Source organism: Molossus molossus, unplaced genomic scaffold, assembly GCF_014108415.1.
Source record: "Molossus molossus isolate mMolMol1 unplaced genomic scaffold, mMolMol1.p scaffold_m16_p_5, whole genome shotgun sequence".
NCBI classification, from domain to species: Eukaryota; Metazoa; Chordata; class Mammalia; order Chiroptera; family Molossidae; genus Molossus; species Molossus molossus.
Window position 1 is genome coordinate 93,589,773 of NW_023425388.1, and position 20,933 is coordinate 93,610,705.

At 39.4% G+C, this 20,933-nt stretch overlaps 1 protein-coding gene across 1 annotated transcript; it reads right to left on the reverse strand.

Moving 5' to 3' along the window:
• Nucleotides 1–6,670: 6,670 nt before the first annotated feature.
• On the reverse strand, nt 6,671–7,513 carry LOC118617167 (glyceraldehyde-3-phosphate dehydrogenase-like). The gene has a single exon (XM_036242860.1). It carries the CDS (start codon nt 7,439–7,441, stop codon nt 6,671–6,673), a length of 771 nt encoding a protein of 256 aa, XP_036098753.1. The 5' UTR covers nt 7,442–7,513.
• Nucleotides 7,514–20,933: the final 13,420 nt, after the last annotated feature.

The following is a 20,933-nucleotide window of genomic DNA, read 5'->3' on the forward strand; positions in this document are numbered from 1 at the left end:
ACACTGAATCACCTCCTGCCTCCTCGCTATGGGGCCTTGGTCACATTAACAAACTATTCAGTGAGAGTATTTTATTTGTAAACTGTCAATAAGAACTGCTTTATGCTAAGGATGTGATGATATTGTGAGGGCTAAAAACATTTTCCTTTCATCTTCTAAATTCTTCTAGCTGGGGTAATAATTAAATCAACAGAGAAGGGTTAACAGGAGAAAACGTTAATAAGATAAACTGTTTAAAATGAAAATAAAAGTTTATTATGGATATACATGCCAGGACGCCATAAGATATAAAACTCCCTAATGCACTGGACAGTTGAGGTTTACATGCCATTATAGACAAAGGATAAAGGGGGCAGGGGTCTGAGATTTCAAAGGAAAGAGTCAATTTACAGGGAGCTGAGGAAGAACAGAACACTTGATGCAAAGTTTTGCTAGAAACAGTGGGACGGGAGGGTGGGGGACCGGAGCCTGTTTATGTACTGCTAAGGTGAATCCACTAAGGTCCCCTTCCCTGAGCAGGCCCTTCCATCTGCAATTTCTTAGCAGAAAAGAGGAACGGTCAAAAGTTCTTCCTGAATCTTTGTTTCTAACAACCTGCCTAAAATCAATCTCTCAAAAGGCGTAGTTTGGGGGTGGGGGGGGCAAAACTTTGGTTCCCTTCAATAGTAATTGAGTTAATTTATGTAAAATGATCATAATAGTGCTTATTGCATAGTAAGTGCTCATAGTAATATGAAGTATTATTGTTATCACCACCAATAGCTGAATCTTGGCTCTGTGTTCCTCTGTTGGAAAGTACTCACGAAATATATGGTAAACATTAGTTACTTCTAACGTCATTCTGTTAATGTAGAAATAAGTGACTTCTTCTTCTAAACTCAAACAGAATTTCTTTTCCTTGTACTGTCATTTATCTTTATATTTAATTTAATATATTAAATAATTATTATAATTATTCCTTAATGAGCCACATCAAAACCTGGCTGCTCCTTAGTTGAAAATAAGAAGCTTATTAACCAACCACAGTATTCTCTCAGGCTCCTGCAGTGAGTTTTCATCGTTATGTGAATATCAGGCAGTGCGCTCATGAGTGTGCACTAGCCTACCCCACACGGCAGCTGGGTGCCTAGCTATCGAGCTGGGCCAGTGCCCTGTACAACATATTACTGCACTGAACATTGTAGGCAATTGTAGCTGTGGGGGAAGAGAAAAATTCCCTTTCCCTCCTCTGGATTTTGTTTTTTGTTTTTGGCTGACCAAATAATCAAATAAACAGGAGGCAGATTGCTAAGAGAAAATCAAATTTAAACTCATGATCAAGGGAGCATCACATGCACAAGAGGCTCAGAGACAGAAAGGGGATGAGGTATATAAATCCTGAGCCCGGGCTGAGGTGACCTGCACGGGGAGCTCCAGAAAATCGCTGCAGGAGTGGAAGAAGAGCAGATGTTCAGTAGTTAGTAATTTGCTGTGCCCTACAGATAGATCTAAAAAAGTTATCTTTGACCAACTCTCATGGGCAAGGCCTTTAATTCGAATCCTGCTAGGGAGTTAAGGGGAGAGAAAGACGCTTCTCTTGAGCCTGAAGCTAAAATCGCCTTTAGCTCAAAGTCTTCTGCATCCCACTGAGGCACACCTTGAGGCGGTTCATTCGGAACCCCCACATAACACAATAGTGAATATGTGTGTATCTAAATATACCTAAACATAGGAGAGGTACAGTACAAATATGACATAAAAAATTAAAAGGAAACAAAAGGGTCCATGTGTATAGGGCACTACTATGGAGCTTGCAGGACTGACAGTTGCTCTGGGTGAGTCAGTGAGTGAGTGGTAAGAGAATGTATAAACTTTCTAACACTGTACACTTACGAGTATTTTTTTTTTTTTTTTTTAAATTTTTATTTATTTATTTTTTTGTTACAGATATTTTACCTTTTTACTCCATTGGCACCCCCCACCCCACCCCCCCTCCACCCTGTCCCCGGCTTAGTTGTCCATGTCCATTGGTCATGCATACATGCATATAAGTTCTGTGGTTTATCCCTTCCCACCCCCCCACCCCCCATCCCCTCTTCTGAGGGATGTCAGTCTGTGCCCCACTTCCATGTGTCTGGGTCTACTGTATTCCTCAGACTGTTATGTTCATTATATTCCGTATATAAGTGAGATCATGTGGTATTTGTCCTTCTCTGCTTGGCTTCTTTCACTTAGGATAATACTTTCCAGGTCCCTCCATGTCGTCTCAAAGGATAAGAGATCTTTCTTTCTTACCGCTGCATAGTATTCCATTGTGTATATGTACCACAGCTTTTTGATCCATTCGTCTACTGGTGGACACTTGGGCTGTTTCCAGATCTTAGCTATTGTAAATAGTGCTGCTATGAACATGGGGGTACATATATTCTTCCTGATTGGTGTTTCAGGCTTCCTAGGGTATATTCCCAGCAGTGGGATCACTGGGTCAAATGGAAGTTCAATATTTAATTTTTTGAGGTAGCACCATATTGTTTTCCATAGCGGCTGCACCAGTCTGCATTCCCACCAGCAGTGTATTAGAGTCCCCTTTTCTCCACACCCTCGCCAACACTTGTTGTTTGATGATTTGTTGATGGCAGCCATTCTGACAGGTGTGAGGTGATACCTCATTGTTGTTTTAATTTGCATCTCTCTGATGATTAGTGATGTTGAGCATTTCTTCATATGTCTCTTGGCCATTTGTATGTCCTGTTTGAAGAGGTGTCTATTCAGCTCCTCTGCCCATTTTTTAATTGGGTTCTTTGTCTTCCTTTTGTGGAGTTGTATGAGCACTCTGTATATATTGGAAATTAACCCCTTATCTGATACATCATTGGCAATGATGTTCTCCCATACAGTGGGTTGCCTTTCCATTTTGATGATTGTTTCTTTTGCTGTGCAGAAGCTTTTTAGTTTGATGTAGTCCCATGTGTTCATTTTCTCCTTTATTTCTGTTGCCTTAGGTGATGTATCAGTGAAAATTCTGCTCCGTATGATGTCCGAAATTTTGTTGCCTACATTTTCTTCTAGAATTTTTATGGATTCACGGGTCACATTTAAGTCTTTTATCCATTTTGAGTTTATTTTTGTGTATGGTGTAAGTTGATGGTCTAGTTTCATTTTTTTGCATGTAGCTGTCCAGTTTTCCCAACACCATTTATTAAAGAGGCTGTCTTTACTCCACTGTATGCTCTTGCCACCTTTGTCAAATATTAATTGAGCGTATTGCCTTGGGTCCATTTCTGGGCTTTCAGTTCTGTTCCACTGGTCTATATGCCTGTTCTTGTGCCAGTACCAGGCTGTTTTGGTTACAGTCGCTTTGTAGTATAACCTGATATCTGGTATTGTGATCCCTCCAACTTTGTTCTTCTTTTTCAAGATTGCTGTGGCTATTCGGGGTCTTTTTTGGTTCCATATGAACTTTTGAAGTATTTGTTCTAGTTCTATGAAATATGTCGTTGGTATTTTGATGGGTATTGCATTGAATCTATAGATTGCTTTGGGTAGTATGGACATTTTAATTATGTTAATTCTTCCAATCCATGAACAGGGTATGTGCTTCCACTTTTTTATATCTTCCTCTATTTCTTTTTTCAATGACCTGTAGTTTTCTGCAAATAGGTCCTTTACTTCTTTGGTTAAGTTTATTCCTAGGTATCGTAATTTTTTTGGAGCGATGGTAAATGGGATTGTTTTTTCAGTTTCTCTTTCTGTGAGCTCATCATTGATGTACAAGAATGCCGTCGATTTCTTGACGTTAATTTTGTATCCTGCTACTTTGCCAAATTCATTTATTAAGTCTAATAGATTTTTGATGGATTCTTCAGGGTTTTCTATGTATAATATCATGTCATCTGCAAATAATGACAGTTTCACTTCCTCCTTTCCAATTTGGATCCCTTTTATTTTTTCTTCACATTTGATTGCTGTGGCTAAGACTTCCAGTACAATGTTAAATAAGAGTGGCGAAAGTGGACATCCCTGTCTTGTTCCTGTTCTTAATGGAAATGTTTTTAGTTTCTGTCCATTGAGTATGATGTTGGCTATAGGTCTTTCATATATAGCCTTTATTATGTTGAGATATGATCCCTCTATTCCTACATTGCTGAGCGTTTTTATCAGAAATGGATGCTGGATTTTGTCGAATGCTTTTTCAGCATCTATTGATATGATCATGTGGTTTTTATTCTTCATTTTGTTTATGTGATGTATCACGTTTATTGATTTGCGAATATTGTACCAGCCTTGCATCCCTGGAATGAATCCCACTTGGTCGTGGTGAATAATTTTTTTGATGTATTTCTGGATCCGATTTGCTAGTATTTTGTTCAGGATTTTGGCATCTATGTTCATCAGGGATATTGGCCTGTAGTTTTCTTTCTTCGTAGTGTCTTTTTCTGGTTTTGGAATTAGAATTATGCTGGCCTCATAGAATGTGGTTGGAAGTCTTCCTTCTCCTTGAATTTTTTGAAATAGTTTGAGGAGAATGGGTGTTAGTTCTTTTTTGAATGTTCGGTAAAACTCCCCTGTGAAACCATCTGGGCCTGGGCTTTTGTTTGCTGGGAGTGTCTTGATTACTTCTTCAATTTCCTTAGTTGTTATTGGTCTGTTCAAGTTTTCTATCTCTTCCGGGAATAGTTTTGGGAGACTGTGTGTTTCTAGAAATTTGTCCATTTCGCTGAGATTGTTGAATTTGTTGCCATATAGTTGTTCATAGTAGTTGTTAACGATCTTTTGTATTTCCGTGGTGTTGGTTGTTACTTCTCCTCTTTCATTTCTGATTTTGTGTATTTGGGTTCTCTCTCTTTGTTTCTTGGTGAGTCTAGCTAAGGGTCCATCTATCTTGTTTATCTTTTCGAAAAACCAGCTCTTTGTTTCATTGATCCTTTGAATTGTTTTTTTGGTCTCTATGTCATTTATTTCTGCTCTGATCTTTACTATTTCCTTCCTTCTACTTGCTCTGGGGTTTTCTTTTTGTTTGCTTTCTAATTCTTTAAGTTGTGAGGTTAGACAGTCAATTAGAAATTTTTCTTGTTTTTTGAGGTAGGCCTGTAGTGCTATGAACTTCCCTCTCAGAACTGCTTTCGCTGCATCCCATAGATTTTGTGTTGTTGTGTGTTCATTTTCATTGGTTTCCAGGAAGTTTTTAATTTCTTCCTTGATCTCCTCGGTGACCCATTCATTGTTTAATAACATGCTATTTAGCCTCCATGTGTTGAAATGTCTTTGCATGTTCTTGTTGCAATTGATTTCTAGTTTCATGCCATTGTGATCTGAGAAGATGCTTGATATGATTTCAATCTTCTTGAACTTGTAGAGATTTAGTTTGTGTCCTATCATGTGGTCTATCTTTGAGAATGTTCCATGTGCACTTGAGAAGAATGTGTATTCTGTAGTTTTGGGGTGTAATTCTCTGTAGATATCTATTAAATCCATTTGGTCTAGTGCTTCGTTTAGAGTCTCTGTTTCCTTGCTAATTTTTTGCCTAGAGGATCTATCCAGTGCTGTCAATGGGGTGTTGAAGTCCCCTGCTATGATTGTATTGTTGTCGATTTCTCCATGGAAGTCCTCCAGAAGATTTTTAATATATTTCGGTGCTCCTATATTGGGTGCATATATGTTTATCAAGGTTATATCTTCCTGTTGGATAGATCCTTTCAATATTATGTAGTGGCCGTCTTTGTCTCTAGTTATGGTCTTCATTTTGAAATCTATTTTATCAGATATGAGAATTGCTACCCCAGCTTTTTTTTGCTTTCCATTTGCTTGGAAAATTTTTTTCCATCCCTTCACTTTCAACCTATGTGAGTCTTTTGTTGAGAGGTGGGTCTCTTGTAAACAACATATAGATGAGTCATGCTTTCTTATCCAATCAGCTACTCTGTGTCTTTTTATGGGAGCATTCAATCCATTTACGTTTAAGGTGATTATTGATATGTACTTATTTATTGCCATTTTTGTTTAGTGTGGTTCTATTTTTCTTCCCATTTCTACTGCTAATTACAGCAGTCCTTTTAACATTTCTTGCAGTGCTGGTTTGGTGCTAATGTATTCCCTTAGCTTTTTTTTGTCTGGGAAGCTCTTTATTTGATCTTCTATTTTGAATGATAGCCTTGCTGGGTAGAGTAGTCTTGGATTCAGATTCTTGTTTTTCATGACTTTGATTACTTCATGCCATTCTCTTCTGGCCTGTAGTGTTTCTTGTGAGAAGTCAGCTGAGAGCCTTATGGGGTTCCCTTTGTAGGTAACCTGTTGCTTATCTCTTGCTGCTTTTAGGATTCTCTCTTTGTCTTTAATTTGTGGCATTTTAATTACTATGTGTCTTGGTGTGGGCCTGTTTGGGTTCTTCTTACTTGGGACTCTCTGTGCTTCTTGAACTTGAATGCCTTCTTCCTTCACCAAATTAGGGAAGTTTTCTCTCACTATTTTTTTGAATATATTCTCTATCCCTTGCTCCTTTTCTTCTTCTTCGGGGACTCCTATGATGCGAATATTATTACGTTTCCAGGTGTCCCATAGTTCTCTTAAGCTGTCTTCCTGTTTTTTAATAGTTTTTTCCTTTTGTTTTTCTGATTGGTTGATTTTTTCTACCCTGTCTTCTCCTCAGTGTAGCCCAGGATGCCCTTGAGGGGGCCCTCTGATGCCTGCTTCACTACCTTCTTGCGTATTTGGCAGCTTTCTCCAGGCGGCAGGTCAGATCCACAACAGACACATTGGGGGTGGGGACACGGAAGGCCATGCCAGTTAGCTTCCCGTTCAGCTCAGGGATGACCTTGCCCACAGCCTTGGCAGCGCCGGTAGAAGCAGGGATGATGTTCTGGGCAGCTCCTCGGCCATCACGCCACAGCTTCCCAGAGGGGCCATCCACGGTCTTCTGGGTGGCAGTGACGGCGTGGACCGTGGTCATGAGTCCTTCCACGATGCCAAAGTTGTCATGGATGACCTTGGCCAGGGGGGCCAAGCAGTTGGTGGTGCAGGAGGCATTGCTGACAATCTTGAGGGAGTTGTCATACTTGTCATGGTTCACGCCCATCACAAACATGGGGGCATCAGCAGAAGGGGCAGAGATGATGACCCTCTTGGCTCCACCCTTCAAGTGAGCCCCAGCCTTCTCCATGGTAGTGAAGACACCGGTGGACTCCACAACATACTCAGCACCAGCATCACCCCATTTGATGTTGGCGGGATCTCGCTCCTGAAAGATGGAGATGGATTTTCCATTGATGACAAGCTTCCCGTTCTCAGCCTTGACTGTGCCTTTGAACTTGCCATGAGTAGAATCATACTGGAACATGTAGACCATGTAGTTGAGGTCAATAAAGGGATCATTGATGGCGACAATATCTACTTTGCCAGAGTTAAAAGCAGCCCTGGTGACCAGGCGCCCAATACGGCCAAATCCGTTCACTCCGACCTTCACCATCGTGTCTCAGGGCTGAGGCTGCTGGCACTGCGCAGGAAGACGCGGCTGTCTGACGAATTGGAGGAGCAGAGAGCCACGAGTATTTTTCTTTCTTCACTAATAAATTACTATCTAAGCTTACTATTACTGTTACACTTTACTGTATAAACTTGTTAAAAACAAGACACACAGGTCCCTTAGCCTAGGTCTGGACAGGGTCAGATCAATATCACTGTCTTCTACCTCCACATATCGTCCCCCGGACGGTCTTCAGGGGCAGTCACACGCACGGGGCTGTATTCTCCTGTGACAGCAGTGCCTTCTCCGGAAGGCCTCCTGAAGGACCTGCCTGAAGCTCCTTGAAGAGCTCTCACTCTTTTCAGAAATATGTACTCACTGGTTTATTTGCTTTGTTTCTTTTTTTCATCACAGATTTTTTTTGGTAAGCAGATAATGCGCCAGGAACATTTCCTCTCTGTTAATAAAAACCTTTCAGTGTTGGGGTCAATGTTCTCACACTTTTAAGGAGCCTGCTGAGGTCTGCAAAAGTTTCTGCTAAATCTTTGCTATGAATTTCTTTAGGGGTTCATCTTCTTTTTCTTTTGCAGTTTATTCCCCTCTCTTTCCAGCTATGCTTTCCTGTTCCACTTCCAGTAACTCTTCATTGGTCAGTTCTTTGGGAACCATCTCTAAGATCTCCTAATGTTACTCTCCTCCACTCTCCACTGTTTGCTCTTCCAACCACAGCCTTGTTGATTTTTGCAGACTTTGTGCTAAGACAGTACAATGTGTATGATATTGTTATAATTGAAGTTGGGGTACCTTTTTTCCCACTGAGGCTGGGGGTGGAGTCCTTCCCATATCTTGAGGGAAAGAGTGAATGAGATTTGCACCAGGGATGAGTGATTTTTATTTGTATGGAATTGCATCCCTGGGTTTCCAAAGTCCCCTTTCCCTTAATCCATTCCTAGAAGAAGTGTAGCTGGGGATTCAGTAGAGCTAAAAGCAAAAGCAGTGTCCAGAGTTTCTGTTCCATGTTGCAGCTGAGTGCAGTTCAGCATCAGGCTAGTTACAGTTCATTAGTCCACTGTGTGTGAAGTCCACATAGTCCCCCTGGAAAATGCAGGAGAGCACAACACACCAAGAGCACAAGAGAAAGCAAGAGAGTGAATTATTTTGTTTAGGGGATTAAATATCCCAAATGTCCTGCCCTTGCAGTGGTCACACCTACTCTGACCAATGACCTGTTCCCAGGAGTGACTGCCAGCAAGCACCTTTTCTAGCACTGTGGCTCCCCCTACCCCACCCCCACCCCCAACCCAACTTTGCTGGTCATGCATCTGTCTCCTGCCCGTCCAGTCCCTTCCCCCAGTGATGTGCAGGGAATTGACCATTGGCTCCCTGGGGAGTGTAAGTTGTAGTTTCCTGGTGAAGCTGCCCAAATGATATGCCTATAATAATTGGCCTTTTGTTTGCTCCTTACCTGTTTTTAATAACTAGGTTGATCACAACTGTATCAATGTCAGTAGGAATTTTTCAACTGTTATAATCTTAAGGAACTGCTCGCATATATCCAGTCCATTGTGGATCAAAACTCATGCAGCACATGACTACCACTTATCACGTATTTAGAGACTTCTTTTTTGTTGTTACTTTATACCATTACTTAAATATTTAGTGTCATCTAAATTTTAATATATTTGACATATAATTGGACATATAATTTTAGTTAAAATATAAATTTCTTGGTACATCTTAATATTTTAAAATAAATTATATATCATTATATCCCCAAAGCCCATCATAACATATTGCTGAGCATCATTTTGTTAACCCTGAACTATACTTACCATTGAAATTTTTAATACGAATTAGTATCTTCGTGGCCCAGGTGACAGGGTGGGAGGAGTGGCGAGCAGATGGAGGAATGCGGGTGGGAGCCCATGGGGTGCTCCTTTTGCCCCACATCCTAAAAGGCACAGCAGTCAAGAGCCGGGCTGGATGCAGGCTGGGGACTGGGCCCAGGCCTGGTATGGTCAGTGAGAATTCATCATCTGAATATTGTATTGTGTGTTCACCTTGAGACTTTGTTCTTCAGCTTATTTTATGCGGCTCAGAACCTCATTATCCTGAGGATTTAATGCTTATGGGAGTGGCTGTGCAGGGTTTGCCTGAGGCTATTCTAGCGCCCTTGCCCTCCTCTCAGCGGGTCTACCACAGGACTGGCAATGTGCCAGAGAGGAGAGATCTGGGGAGGGAGGGTCCACACTGCATGACCCCTTTATGAAAGGGCAGGGGTCTAAACTGTGTTACCAGCAATATGCCAAGGGTGGAAAGGTGAAATTGGGGGCATGGTCCCACCCTTATTTTCCATTTTGTCTGTTGCTAGGAACCCAGGACTTTCTGCCCTAATGACCTTCTGTACCTGGTCTGTCATTCCTGCTCTGCTCATGTCTGTCTAATTGCCTACTATATTAACAATAAAATCAAATTCAAAATAGTGTGCTTGTTTGGTCAGGGCAACCACTAAGCATTAATAATGGAGGCTGCTAAGTAAGTCTTTGAAAAGAGTTTGCAGGAAAGAAGAAGAGAAGAATAGTTAAAAGCAACAATTCTTGCCCTGGCTGGTTTGGCTCAGCGGTTAGAGCGTCGGCCTGCGGTCTGGAGAGACCCGGGTTCGGTTCCCCATAAGGGCACGTACTTCGGTTGCAGTTTGTCCCAGGCCCTGGTTGGTCCTGCGGGTGGCAGCCACTCAATGTGTCCCTTCACGTCGATGTTTCTCTCTCTCTCTCCCTTCCTCTCTCTCCCTCCCACTCTATCAGTACAAAAAATGGAAAAATACCCTCGGGTGAGGATAAAAAAAAAAAAAAAAGCAACAATTCTTGTTTTGAAACTTGAGTCTTAGAAAAACAAAAGCATTGCTCTTAAATTAACGCAAAGCTCGCTGGGAGCCCTTCCTACTTGCCTCCAGGCAGCTGCAGATTCTAAGGAACCAGGGCGTCTGAAGAGAAACTGCCCTGCAGTTAGAAGGTTTAGGAAGCAACCACGCTAGGTTCCAGCACCCTCAGAAGGTTTTTTAATTTGTCTTGAAACGCATTTCTCCTTCCAAAAATAGATAGGGTCAGCTGATGCTTAGTTGCACCCCAGAGTCTACCATTAAACTTAAAGCAGAGAATGGGAAACTGGATTTCTTCATTGACACTGCTGTAACTTTCTCTACCATGGGTGGAAGGGATTTATCTCTACCCATCACCTCTGAGTCTATTCAAGAGTCTCTGGACAACCTGTTAGGCCCTGCTAACACTTATCATGCCTTTCTAGTTTCAAACTGCTCACCAGCACACCTTCTTGGCAGAGATTTGTTATGCAGGGGAAGGATGTTTTTATTTCCCTGCCCTCAGACCAAGCCCCCAAACTCCTACTTTCCTTACTAGAAAGTCATCCTGATTTAACCTCCTCTGAAGGGGATTTTCTTTAAAAGCTGTCCCAATTTGTCTCTGGGCTAAACATGCAAATGAAGTCAGATGGCTACAAAGGGCAGAGCCTGTGTACATTACTCAGTGAAAGAACAATCAGTAAGTAGCCCAATATCCTCTCTCCAGATATTCAGAGCAATAAATTGAACACATAGAAGACTGTTTTTGAAGCAGGGTGTACGTGTCTTTATTTCCTCACCCTGTAAGACACCAATCTTGTCAATAAAGAAAGAAGGTAAATGAGATTCAGACAGGAATCAAATTTATCCATATGTATAAATTCCAAACACCACAATTTATTTGTAAGTCCTTCTCCCTTGGTGTTCCCCAATTTGGGTACTTATTCTTCTGATGCAGCTTGTTTTACAGCAAAAGACCTCTGCTCAGCTTTCTTTTCAATCCCAAGCACCCTTTTTTTTTTTTTTTTTTGCATTTACATTTAGAGGGAGACAAACAAAATGGACTTGCATACCCAAAAGTTATTGTGAGTCTCCTTCAGTATTTTCCCAAGCCTTTAAATTAGGCTTGGATTCTGTAGCCTACCCAAGACTCTGTGCTTGTTTAGTATGTAGATGATCTTTTACTTTGTTATCAGGCTAAGCAGAGAGTTCTTACAGATTCCATCTTTTTCTTCTTCTTTTCTCTCTCTTTTTTAAAAGAGTTTTATTTATTTTTAGAAGAGAAGGAGAGGGAGAGAGGGAGAAATATCTATGTGAGAGAGAAACATCAGTTGGCTGCTTTCTGAACACCCCTTACCAGGGATTAAGTTTACAGCCTGGGCATGTGCCCTGACCTGGTATCAAACCAGTGACCTCCTGGTACGTGAGATGCCCAACAAATTGAGCCACACTGCCCAGGGCAAGACTCCCTTATCCTTCTAAAGATGTGAGCTAAATAAGACATAAAGGCTCCAGATCAAAACTTCAGTGGGTACAAAGGACTCTTACTTTTTAGGACATGAGATACTCAGAGCATTCAAAAGCGAACCCTAAAATTCCTTGAATCAATTTTGTTCATCACTTTCTTCCAAATAAAAAAAAGTTATGTAAATTTATAGGGGCAGCTGGCTACTGCTGCCAAAAGTTCTCTAATTTTACAGCCATGTTAAACCTCTGTGGTATCCCAAGATCAATTTGCTCTAGACTCACTAAAGACTCAACGAGGAGAAGCTTGTGCAATCACTGGTGAAAATGTTGCTTCATTGTAAATCCCAACATCCCAGTGGAACTGGGAATGAATGTGTTATACTATTTATATTAGTTGACTAGCCATAGAATAAAACTAAAATGAGAATGTACTGATAAAGTAAGTTTATAAAAATTTTTATGTAAAGTTATTCATGCTAATCTTTGTAAATGTTAAACCAAGCTTGTAATTCTCACCTGATTTTTCTCAAAACTGGAGCTTGCATATTACAAGTGTTTTTGTTGTTGTTGTTGTTGTTTTAGCAGTTCAGCAGTTTCTGTTTCTGTGTGAGACTAGGAAGCAACCTGGACTCAAGACCTTGGCTGATGCTGAGCACCTAGTCATCTGAATTCAGGTGACAAAAGACTCAAAGATGCTAACCCTAAAGATCCCTATCAAGGTCTATGGGAAGACATCCTATATAGCCTGGACACCCTACAAATCCTGCTTGCCCACAGTTTTCTCTTTCCCTTTTTCAGCCCTATAAAATTTACTAGCTTGCCCTGGCCAGTTTGGCTCACTGGTTAGGATGTCAGCCCATGGAGAAATGGGTCTAGGGTTCGATTCTGGTCAAGGTTATGTACTTGGGTTGCGGTTCATTGCCAGCCCTGGTCAGGTCACGTGGGAGGCAACCAGACAATGTGGCTCTATCACATCTATGTCTCTCTCTCTCTCTCTCTCTCTCACTCTATCTGATGATAAATAGAAAAGTATCCTCAGGTGAGGAATTAAAAAATAAAAAATAAAAATAAAGCACAACTTCTGTGCTCTTGTAAAATTTGCTCATTTGACCAGAGATGGGCTTTGGGACAAGAGCACCCAAAGAGGAACTGGCACTTTAATAAATGTTTTCCTTCTCAGCAGCACTTGGCTTTTGTTGTGCAGGCAGTGGGTACTGCGTTTGGTTTCAAAAGGCCAAATAGTATCTAATTTAAATCTGTTAAAAGAAAGATTAGTATTTTTCATTAGATAAATAAAGCTAACACATCTTTTAGAATTGAGAAACTGGTTTAATGTGGTATGAGGAATCGTGCTTTGATTTGTTTTCTGCTTGTTCATTCTCATTCCAATCGATGCTCTTTTCTCCTTTTTCAGATACCTTGCCACTCAGCTACTAACCCATTTTCTTTTTCCACAGTCACCTGCTCAGTTTTCTTATTTTTTATTTTATTTTATTTATTTTTTTGGTGGTATGTGCCCCTAGTGGGAACCGAACCTGGAACTCTATGGTCCACAGACTGACGCTCAATCCCTGAGCCAAACTGGCCAGGGCTGCTCAGCTTTTAATATGTGAAACTTCCAGAGAAGTCTTAGAGGAGGGAATTTTAGGGATTCAGAATGGGTCACTATAAGATGTGCCACCATGGTATGCAAATTATTTTGAGTTGAAAGTAATCAAGACCTTGTGGGTTCTAGAGAGGCTTCCCACTCTTCCAGAACTACCCAAAATAATTTAAATTGGGGGTCTATTCCAGAATAAAAGTTATCACTAGAAATAAATTTCTATGACCTATATATATTGCAGGGCAAATATCTAATTACTAAACATCTGCTTTTCCTCTTATTATCTTGATTACTCTCTTCCATTTTGAAGTTTTAGGCTCCTTATCTCAGGATGTCATATATATCCCATTTTACCTGTTTCTGAACCTCTCATATATGCAAGATCTGTGACTCTCTCATGTATGTGAGTTTCCCCTGTGAACAAAATTAATTTGATTTTTTTCTGTTTAATTGTCTTGTCATTTTAATTATTCAATTAAAAGAAACAGAGTAGGGAACGGGGAAAATGTTTCCTTCTTCACATTCTCCTAAGAAAAATGTCTGCATTTTAAACTAAGTGATATGAATTATGCTCATAAAGGATTTGCCTGAGGAGAGCTTAGTCAGAGAATACAACAGTCTGAGAGTCTATTTCATTCTGATTGTGTGATTGAAAACATGTCCCATAGTCACACCAGTTTCTGATATTCTAGATCCTGGGGCCTAATAGATGTAGATAATGATACTTTATTGTTGTAGCTTTGCTTTTGATTTTTCTCACTGTTCAAGAATTGTAAGAATATGAGTTATCACTAGAATTACATGAAGTGATTTATAAATTGTGTCAGTTCTGGCACTTTAATTTTACACAATTGTACTTTTTTAAAAATTTAGTTTGACCATAGAAGCTTAATAATATTATTAGATTATTTATATCAAGCATACATAGAATCATATTTAACATATAGTGTTTATATCTAATTTATTAGGAAAGACATCTCTGCTTTCATAATTATGTTCTGCAATTTAACATGGAATCCCACACTATCATCTTTTAGGTCATTCTAAATTTTACCCATATCCCATCTGTGTTACTAGCTTTAGAATACATTTTTAAATTCCATTCTTTCTCTCATTTTTTTGTATGAGAGCTTCTCCATAAGACTTTCTAGGTAATTCTTTTTTTTTTTATCCTCATCTGAGGACATTTTTTTGTTTTTTGTGCAGAGAGAGAGAGAGAGAGAGAGAAACATCAATGTGAAAGAGAGACATCGAGTGGTTGCCACTGCATGACCCAACCAGGGCCGGGGACAAACTGCAAACGAGTTACATGCCCTTAGCGGGAACCAAACCTGGGTCTCTCTGGACTGCAGGCCGATGCTCCAACCGCTGATTCAAACTGGCCAGGGCTCTAGGTAATACTTTTTTATCTTGGTTGATTTTTATTACCCTTGCCCTACCATGCCCTTGAGAAATGGCAGTTCTAGAGCAGATTTCTCTTTTGTGTGTGTGTGTGTGCCAGTATTATAGTATCTTTCATATCAAGATTAAATAAAAAATTATACTGCTTTTGTAGTCTCAGCTGCTTTGGCAGCCAGCTCCTGGTGACTCACTCACAGTAAGTAGCACCGTGACCATGAAATATGCACTGTTCCATCATTAAAATGCAGAATAAAAAGCTTGCAGTACCTTGTGAGGACACAAATCACATAATAGTGATGAAGCTCTGAGCAGGATTCTGACCTACAGCAGTGGATTGCCTCATGGGGGCTTATGATTTATGAATTCAGGGACAAAGAGAAAAACATTACAGATTTTTATTGCAGATCTATGAATAAATAAACTAGAAGAGTTGCTAACTCTTTACCCTTTTTTTCCAGAGTTGCCTTTAAAGGGGAGCAAAGTTTGCCACCCCATATTATGATTCTTTGGGATGTTGATTACTTTAAGCTGCCTATTTTAAAGAAAAAGAAGATGCAGGAAGACACTTTGAATTTCTTTCTTACTACCTAAAAGAATTCAAAGAGAAGACCTGCTCCTGGAGGTCAGTTAACTGAGACAGAATAGCAAGAAGTTTGGGAAAGATCCCCACACGTGGAGTGAGGCAGTAGGAACTGACATCCTCTCACCAGAAGCCCCACCTTCAGGCACGACCAAAGGGAAACAGTTACCGGCGGGGAAATCCCTGTGGTTGTCGCAGAAGTCACAACAACAAGGCCCCGTTGCACGCAGAAGGCAGAGTCAGAATTTGGCTGCACAAAGCTTGGAGACACAAAATCTCACAAACTAACTGACCGTGTAAACAACTCACTTTAGAGTTGGCCTGAGTCTACTTGGTCAGAGCCACACTTCTGTTTCACAGTGGCATCCAAGCCCTGGCCTCTTTGTTTTCCTCTACCTGAATGAATCTGCCTTATTCTCACTCTGATTTGATCCATCCAAATGATGGACAGGGAAGGACCTAGCATGTTCTATTTGATCAAAGTCCTCTCCATGTTCCATTGTTAAAGAGAGCTCAGCAAACACTTTTTTACGAAATATTGGCCTTTTTATCTCCATGTGAGATGCTTTTCTCCCCTTTGAAGTCCCATACCACTATCCTACAATTCTTTTAGCTCAAGATGGTACATAGGCCTTAACTGCCCCATTCTTCAGGCCCAATATTCTTATGGAACCCCATATATACATGCGTAATTAAATTTGGTTATTTTCTTCTGTTAATCTGTCTTAAGTCATGAAGAACTAAAAAGGTAAAAGGGGAAATTTCCCCTTCTTCACGCCTTCAAAGTTTAGTTACTGTTTACTTTACTTCCCATTTTTTAATTTTTCTTCTAGCCTTTTAATTATAACTAATATTAAATTTATCATTAACTTTGAAGCATAAAAATATATTACCCTTTTATTCTCATATTTCTTTAATGTTTTTAGAAAAGTTGTTATAGTAGTCTTGAATTTATTGTTAGGAGAGCACCACTTAGCATTATTTAGTAAAAGGTTTTTAAAATTTTTTAAGTAAAAGATGCAAGTGAATTTAAACAAGAATGCTCTTTCTCAACCAGGCAGCTTATTAAGTTTTTTAATGTTCATCATATGAGGGCTTATGTAGAAGGAAGTTAAGGAAGGATTTTGGAGCCAGGCCTTGATCACTATATACTTTTTAGAGAAATTTTTATTTTCTACCACTCACTTTTTATGTATTTATTTATTTTTTACCACACACTTTTTATACCAGAACATAATTTTCCCCCTAAATGCCCTTCTTTATACAACTTTCACAGAGATGGAATAAGATACTTGGAGAATGATTAATTTTTATTGATCCAGGTTTTTTAATCAGTGGAAGTAAACTATTCAAATCTGTGAACATGGAATTCATTATATTTCTGTTCTTCCCCCAAACCAGTACAATGCAGTAATATTAAGTAAATATTCTGCTCTGCAGAGACAAAATTACTCTTGGTAATGTTACTGGACAAAAGAGGTCCATCTGCCTGTATACATCAAAGCATCAAAGCCCAGTAAAATGCAAACAGGTTTGCAGCAAAGAAAGTAGGTGCCAAGCCTGTAGTCACAGTTAAAATTGCATCCTAAGTGCCTGGCTTTCTGAAGGCTGGTACAGGGACAGCTTATATACAGGAAAAATTATTAACCATGCTAATTAAAGGAGCTGAGGTTGTGGATGATACTGATCGGTTGGGGCCAGAGTAGGACAGAGTAGGAGTAGTTGATCATTATATCAGGTCCTGAGGTCAGCCATGGGGTTGTTCTGTCTTTTTTTTTTTTTTTTTTTTTGAGGGTGTGACTGGTAGGATCATCCACTTTTCATGGGACCGGAGCTAAAACACAACTGAGGTCAAGATGTTATCTTTAGTTTGACCAAAACTCTGTTCTCATGGTCTACAATCCTATGGCTGTATTCTTAAGGCAGTTTGGTGCTGACCAGAATCTGGTATTCTAAGCAGCAGTTCTCAGCCTGTGGGTCGCAACCCCTTTGGGGGTCGAATGACCCTTTCACAGGGGTTGCCTAAGACATAACAGTAGCAAAATTACAGTTATGAAGTAGCAACAAAAATAATTGTATGGTTGGGGGTCACCACAACATGAGGAACTGTATTAAAGGGTTGCAGCATCACAAAGGTTGAGAACCACTGTAAGGTTTATTAATGATCAAGGCAGTGGACCAGCAACGTCATGGTGCTATTAGACTGCCTTCTGTTTCTATTTTTGTTAACTCTTCTAGCAGAATTTGGTTTTCTCAAAGTTCTAAAGAAAGGGACTTCTTTTCCATAAGTTATTCTACAAATCTCTCTATTTACCTATATATACATAGATCTACATGTATGTATATATACATATGCATGTATACATTTAAGTAGATATAAACATAATGCATTTTATATATATGTATTTATATGTGTGTGTGTGTGTGTGTATATGTGTGTATATATATGTGTATGTATATATGTGTGTGTGTGTGTGTATGTATATATATATATATATATATATATATATATATGATGTGTTCTCCATTGGACACGTTGAGTTTTGAAGTGACCATGAAACAGAGATTAAGCAGGAAATTTAACGCTTGATTTGGACTTTATGAGATTGTCATGTTTAGAGATATGATAGATTTGGGTGTCAATAAGTATATAGTAGATAACTAAATACATGGGGTCTACTATTACCAATGGGAGTTGGGATATGTTTTTCTGTCTGTTGTATGTATGGCAATTCTGTCCAAATGGCAGTCACATTAGCTTCAGTTTTCCTAGGAGTGTGATTAATGCCTGTTGCTTTCATATGCCCACAAAACTATCATTTTAGTCAGAATAAACCAAATCAACTGTAAAACTTTTTTCTCTAGCCATTTTTGTGTGCAATGGATTGTGAACAAAAGGGGTCACATACTAAACCTGACAAGCTCAGAGGAGGCCTGCATGACAGTTACAAACCCGGAGACCAAAGTAACCACACAGGATGGTCTGAAACAAAACCTTCTAACTAACATATGCTAGGTTAGAATCTTCTCTGACAAAAGTCAATCTTTACCAAAATTGAACCTGTCTATTGTCCTTTTGATTCTATGATAACATACCTTTGGAATGTCAAGTAACTTTCCTTTTTTGGACCCTTCCATGCACAACTACCACACTAGAGTGGGGACCACAAATCCTCTAATTGTTATTGTTATAGTGTTTATAGTCAACTGTTAACTGTCCTGTACCCACCTATGTAAAAGAAGTATATGTCTATCATTTTACTTTTTATCCATTCCCAGAGGTTCCTCCAATTTTGCTCTCTCTTGCCTCACTGGATTTCATGTAACCCACTTACATCTCCTCCTTTGATGGTAATGTATAGAATAAGGTACAAAACTGCCATTCTCCAAAGCATTTTCTCAATCCATTGAGGTACTGCTTCCTGGAATTGTCATCAGTTTGGCTCAAATAAACTTATAAAAATTCTATACAGGTTTGAATGTTTCATATGTGGATAGTATACAAATATTTATACCTATGTTCAACAGGAATCTATTGTTTTTTCCTGTGTTTTCCTTTCCCAGTTTTGAGATCAGTGTTACAACAATGAATATTAAACTAAATGTGAAGCTTTTTAACTTTTTTCCAGCTTATTCATTAATCAATGTTACAATATAGTTGTCAGGCAAACTTTATCATTTTACAATGCTTTGAACAGATTTAGGAAACAATATTTCTGCTAATTGGTTTATTGATAAACCACATGTACTGGCTTTCTTAATTGCTTTTTTCTTCTTTTATATTTATTGAGTACTTCAGGTTTTCTATCACTGCTTGAATCCATTTTGACAATTTTTATTTCAATAGAAAAATCATCTTTTGCATCAACATTTTACATGTTCTTCTAGAGCATTTACCTGTCTGTAGTTAAGCACTCCTGTTTCTCCCTAGTGCTGTTCAAATGTCTCTGCTTTTTGTTGATCACACATGGAAAAACTTTTGCATATTACTCATATTTTTAAAGATCCAGATTTTAAATTGCTATTTTAACAGCTTCTGTGTAAAAATATCTTTTATATTTTTCAAAAAATATTTTTTGTGTTTTTTTCTTGTTGAAATTAAATACTTTATTAATTTTTACCCAAAATATTTCTAATAAATATACTCATTAGAAAATGTTTATCCTGCCCTGGCCAGTTTGGCTCATTGGTTAGAACATCTGCCCTTGGATTGAGGGGTCATGGGCACATACCTAGGTTGCAGGTTTGATCCACCACCCTGATTGGGGTCATGTGGGAGGCAACCAATCGATGTATATCTTTCATATTGATGTTTCTCTCTCTTTCTCCTCCTTCCCTCCTTTCCATTCTATCTAGAAATCAATGGAAAAATATCCTTGGGGTGAGGACTAAGCAAAAAAGAAAGAGAGACAATGCTTATCTTTCCATGTATGAACTCTATACTAAACATTCTTCTCTTAGAGCTGCTTTGGCAACATTCTTTTAGGGTTTAATTTGTAGTTGTTACAGGGTAGGAGAGGGGCTCATCTCCTCTGGTTGCTAATGGGAGTGGGGCCCTTGGGGCACCACTGCAATAAGTATTTCTAGAGCCCCCTATGGGAGGGTAAGGTATGGTAGAAAGCTTTACTTTCATGGAATTACACACCTGGATTTCTAAAGTCGCATTTCGCTTAGTCCAGCCATAGAAGCAGAGCAGCTGGGGTTTCAGTAGAGATAAACCAGAGCCAGTCTCCAGAGTTTCCATGCTGTATTTGCATAGTCCAATACAGCATCAAGCTGGCTGCAGTCCTTTAGTCCATTGTGTGTGGGGTCCACATGGCCAAGAGTCATATGGGTGAATATAAGGAAGCCAAGAGCAAGCCAGGAGCACATAAGCAACAAGAGTCCCAAGAACCTGTGAGCAAACTTCTTTGTTTAGGAAATTATGTATTTCTAAATGTTTGTACACTTGCAATGGCCATGCCCATTCATCTGTCCCCATGTGGGGTTGACAGGCAAGTACCTTCTCTAGTTACCCCAACTTTACTGAACATACATCTGTCTTCCCTTTGTTGAATCCCTTCCCTCCCTGGGGAGTGTGTAATTGCAGCTTCTTGGTAAAGCTGCCCAAATGACATGCTTATAATATCTGATTTGCTCCTTTCCTGTTATTAATAACTAGCTAATTACAGTGATATCATAGTGTGCTTATTATCATTAATTTCTAGATAATGGTAATTTTTTCTAGGGCTGACATAACAAAGTACTACAAATCAGGTGGCTTAAACAACAGAAATTTGTTGTCTCACAGTTCTGGAGGCTGAAGTTCTAAATCAATGTGTTGGCAGATTTGATTCCTTCCGATTGAGTCTGAGCAAAGGATCTTTTTCAGGCCCCTCTCCTTGGTTTACAGATGGCCATCTTCTCCTGATGTCTCTCTACAAAATCCTCTTTGTATGCATTTTTGTCTTCAAATTTTTTCCCTTTTGAAGGACTCCTCTTACATAGGATTAGGGCCTACCCTTTTCTTATATGACCTCATCTTAGCTTAACTAATTATATCTGCAATGACTTTATTTCCAATAGGGTAACATTCTGAAGCACTGGG

What these genes read in the sequence shown, in the direction of transcription:
- LOC118617167 (XM_036242860.1), bottom strand. Translation starts at nt 7,441, where the DNA reads ATGGTGAAGGTCGGAGTGAACGGATTTGGCCGTATTGGGCGCCTGGTC.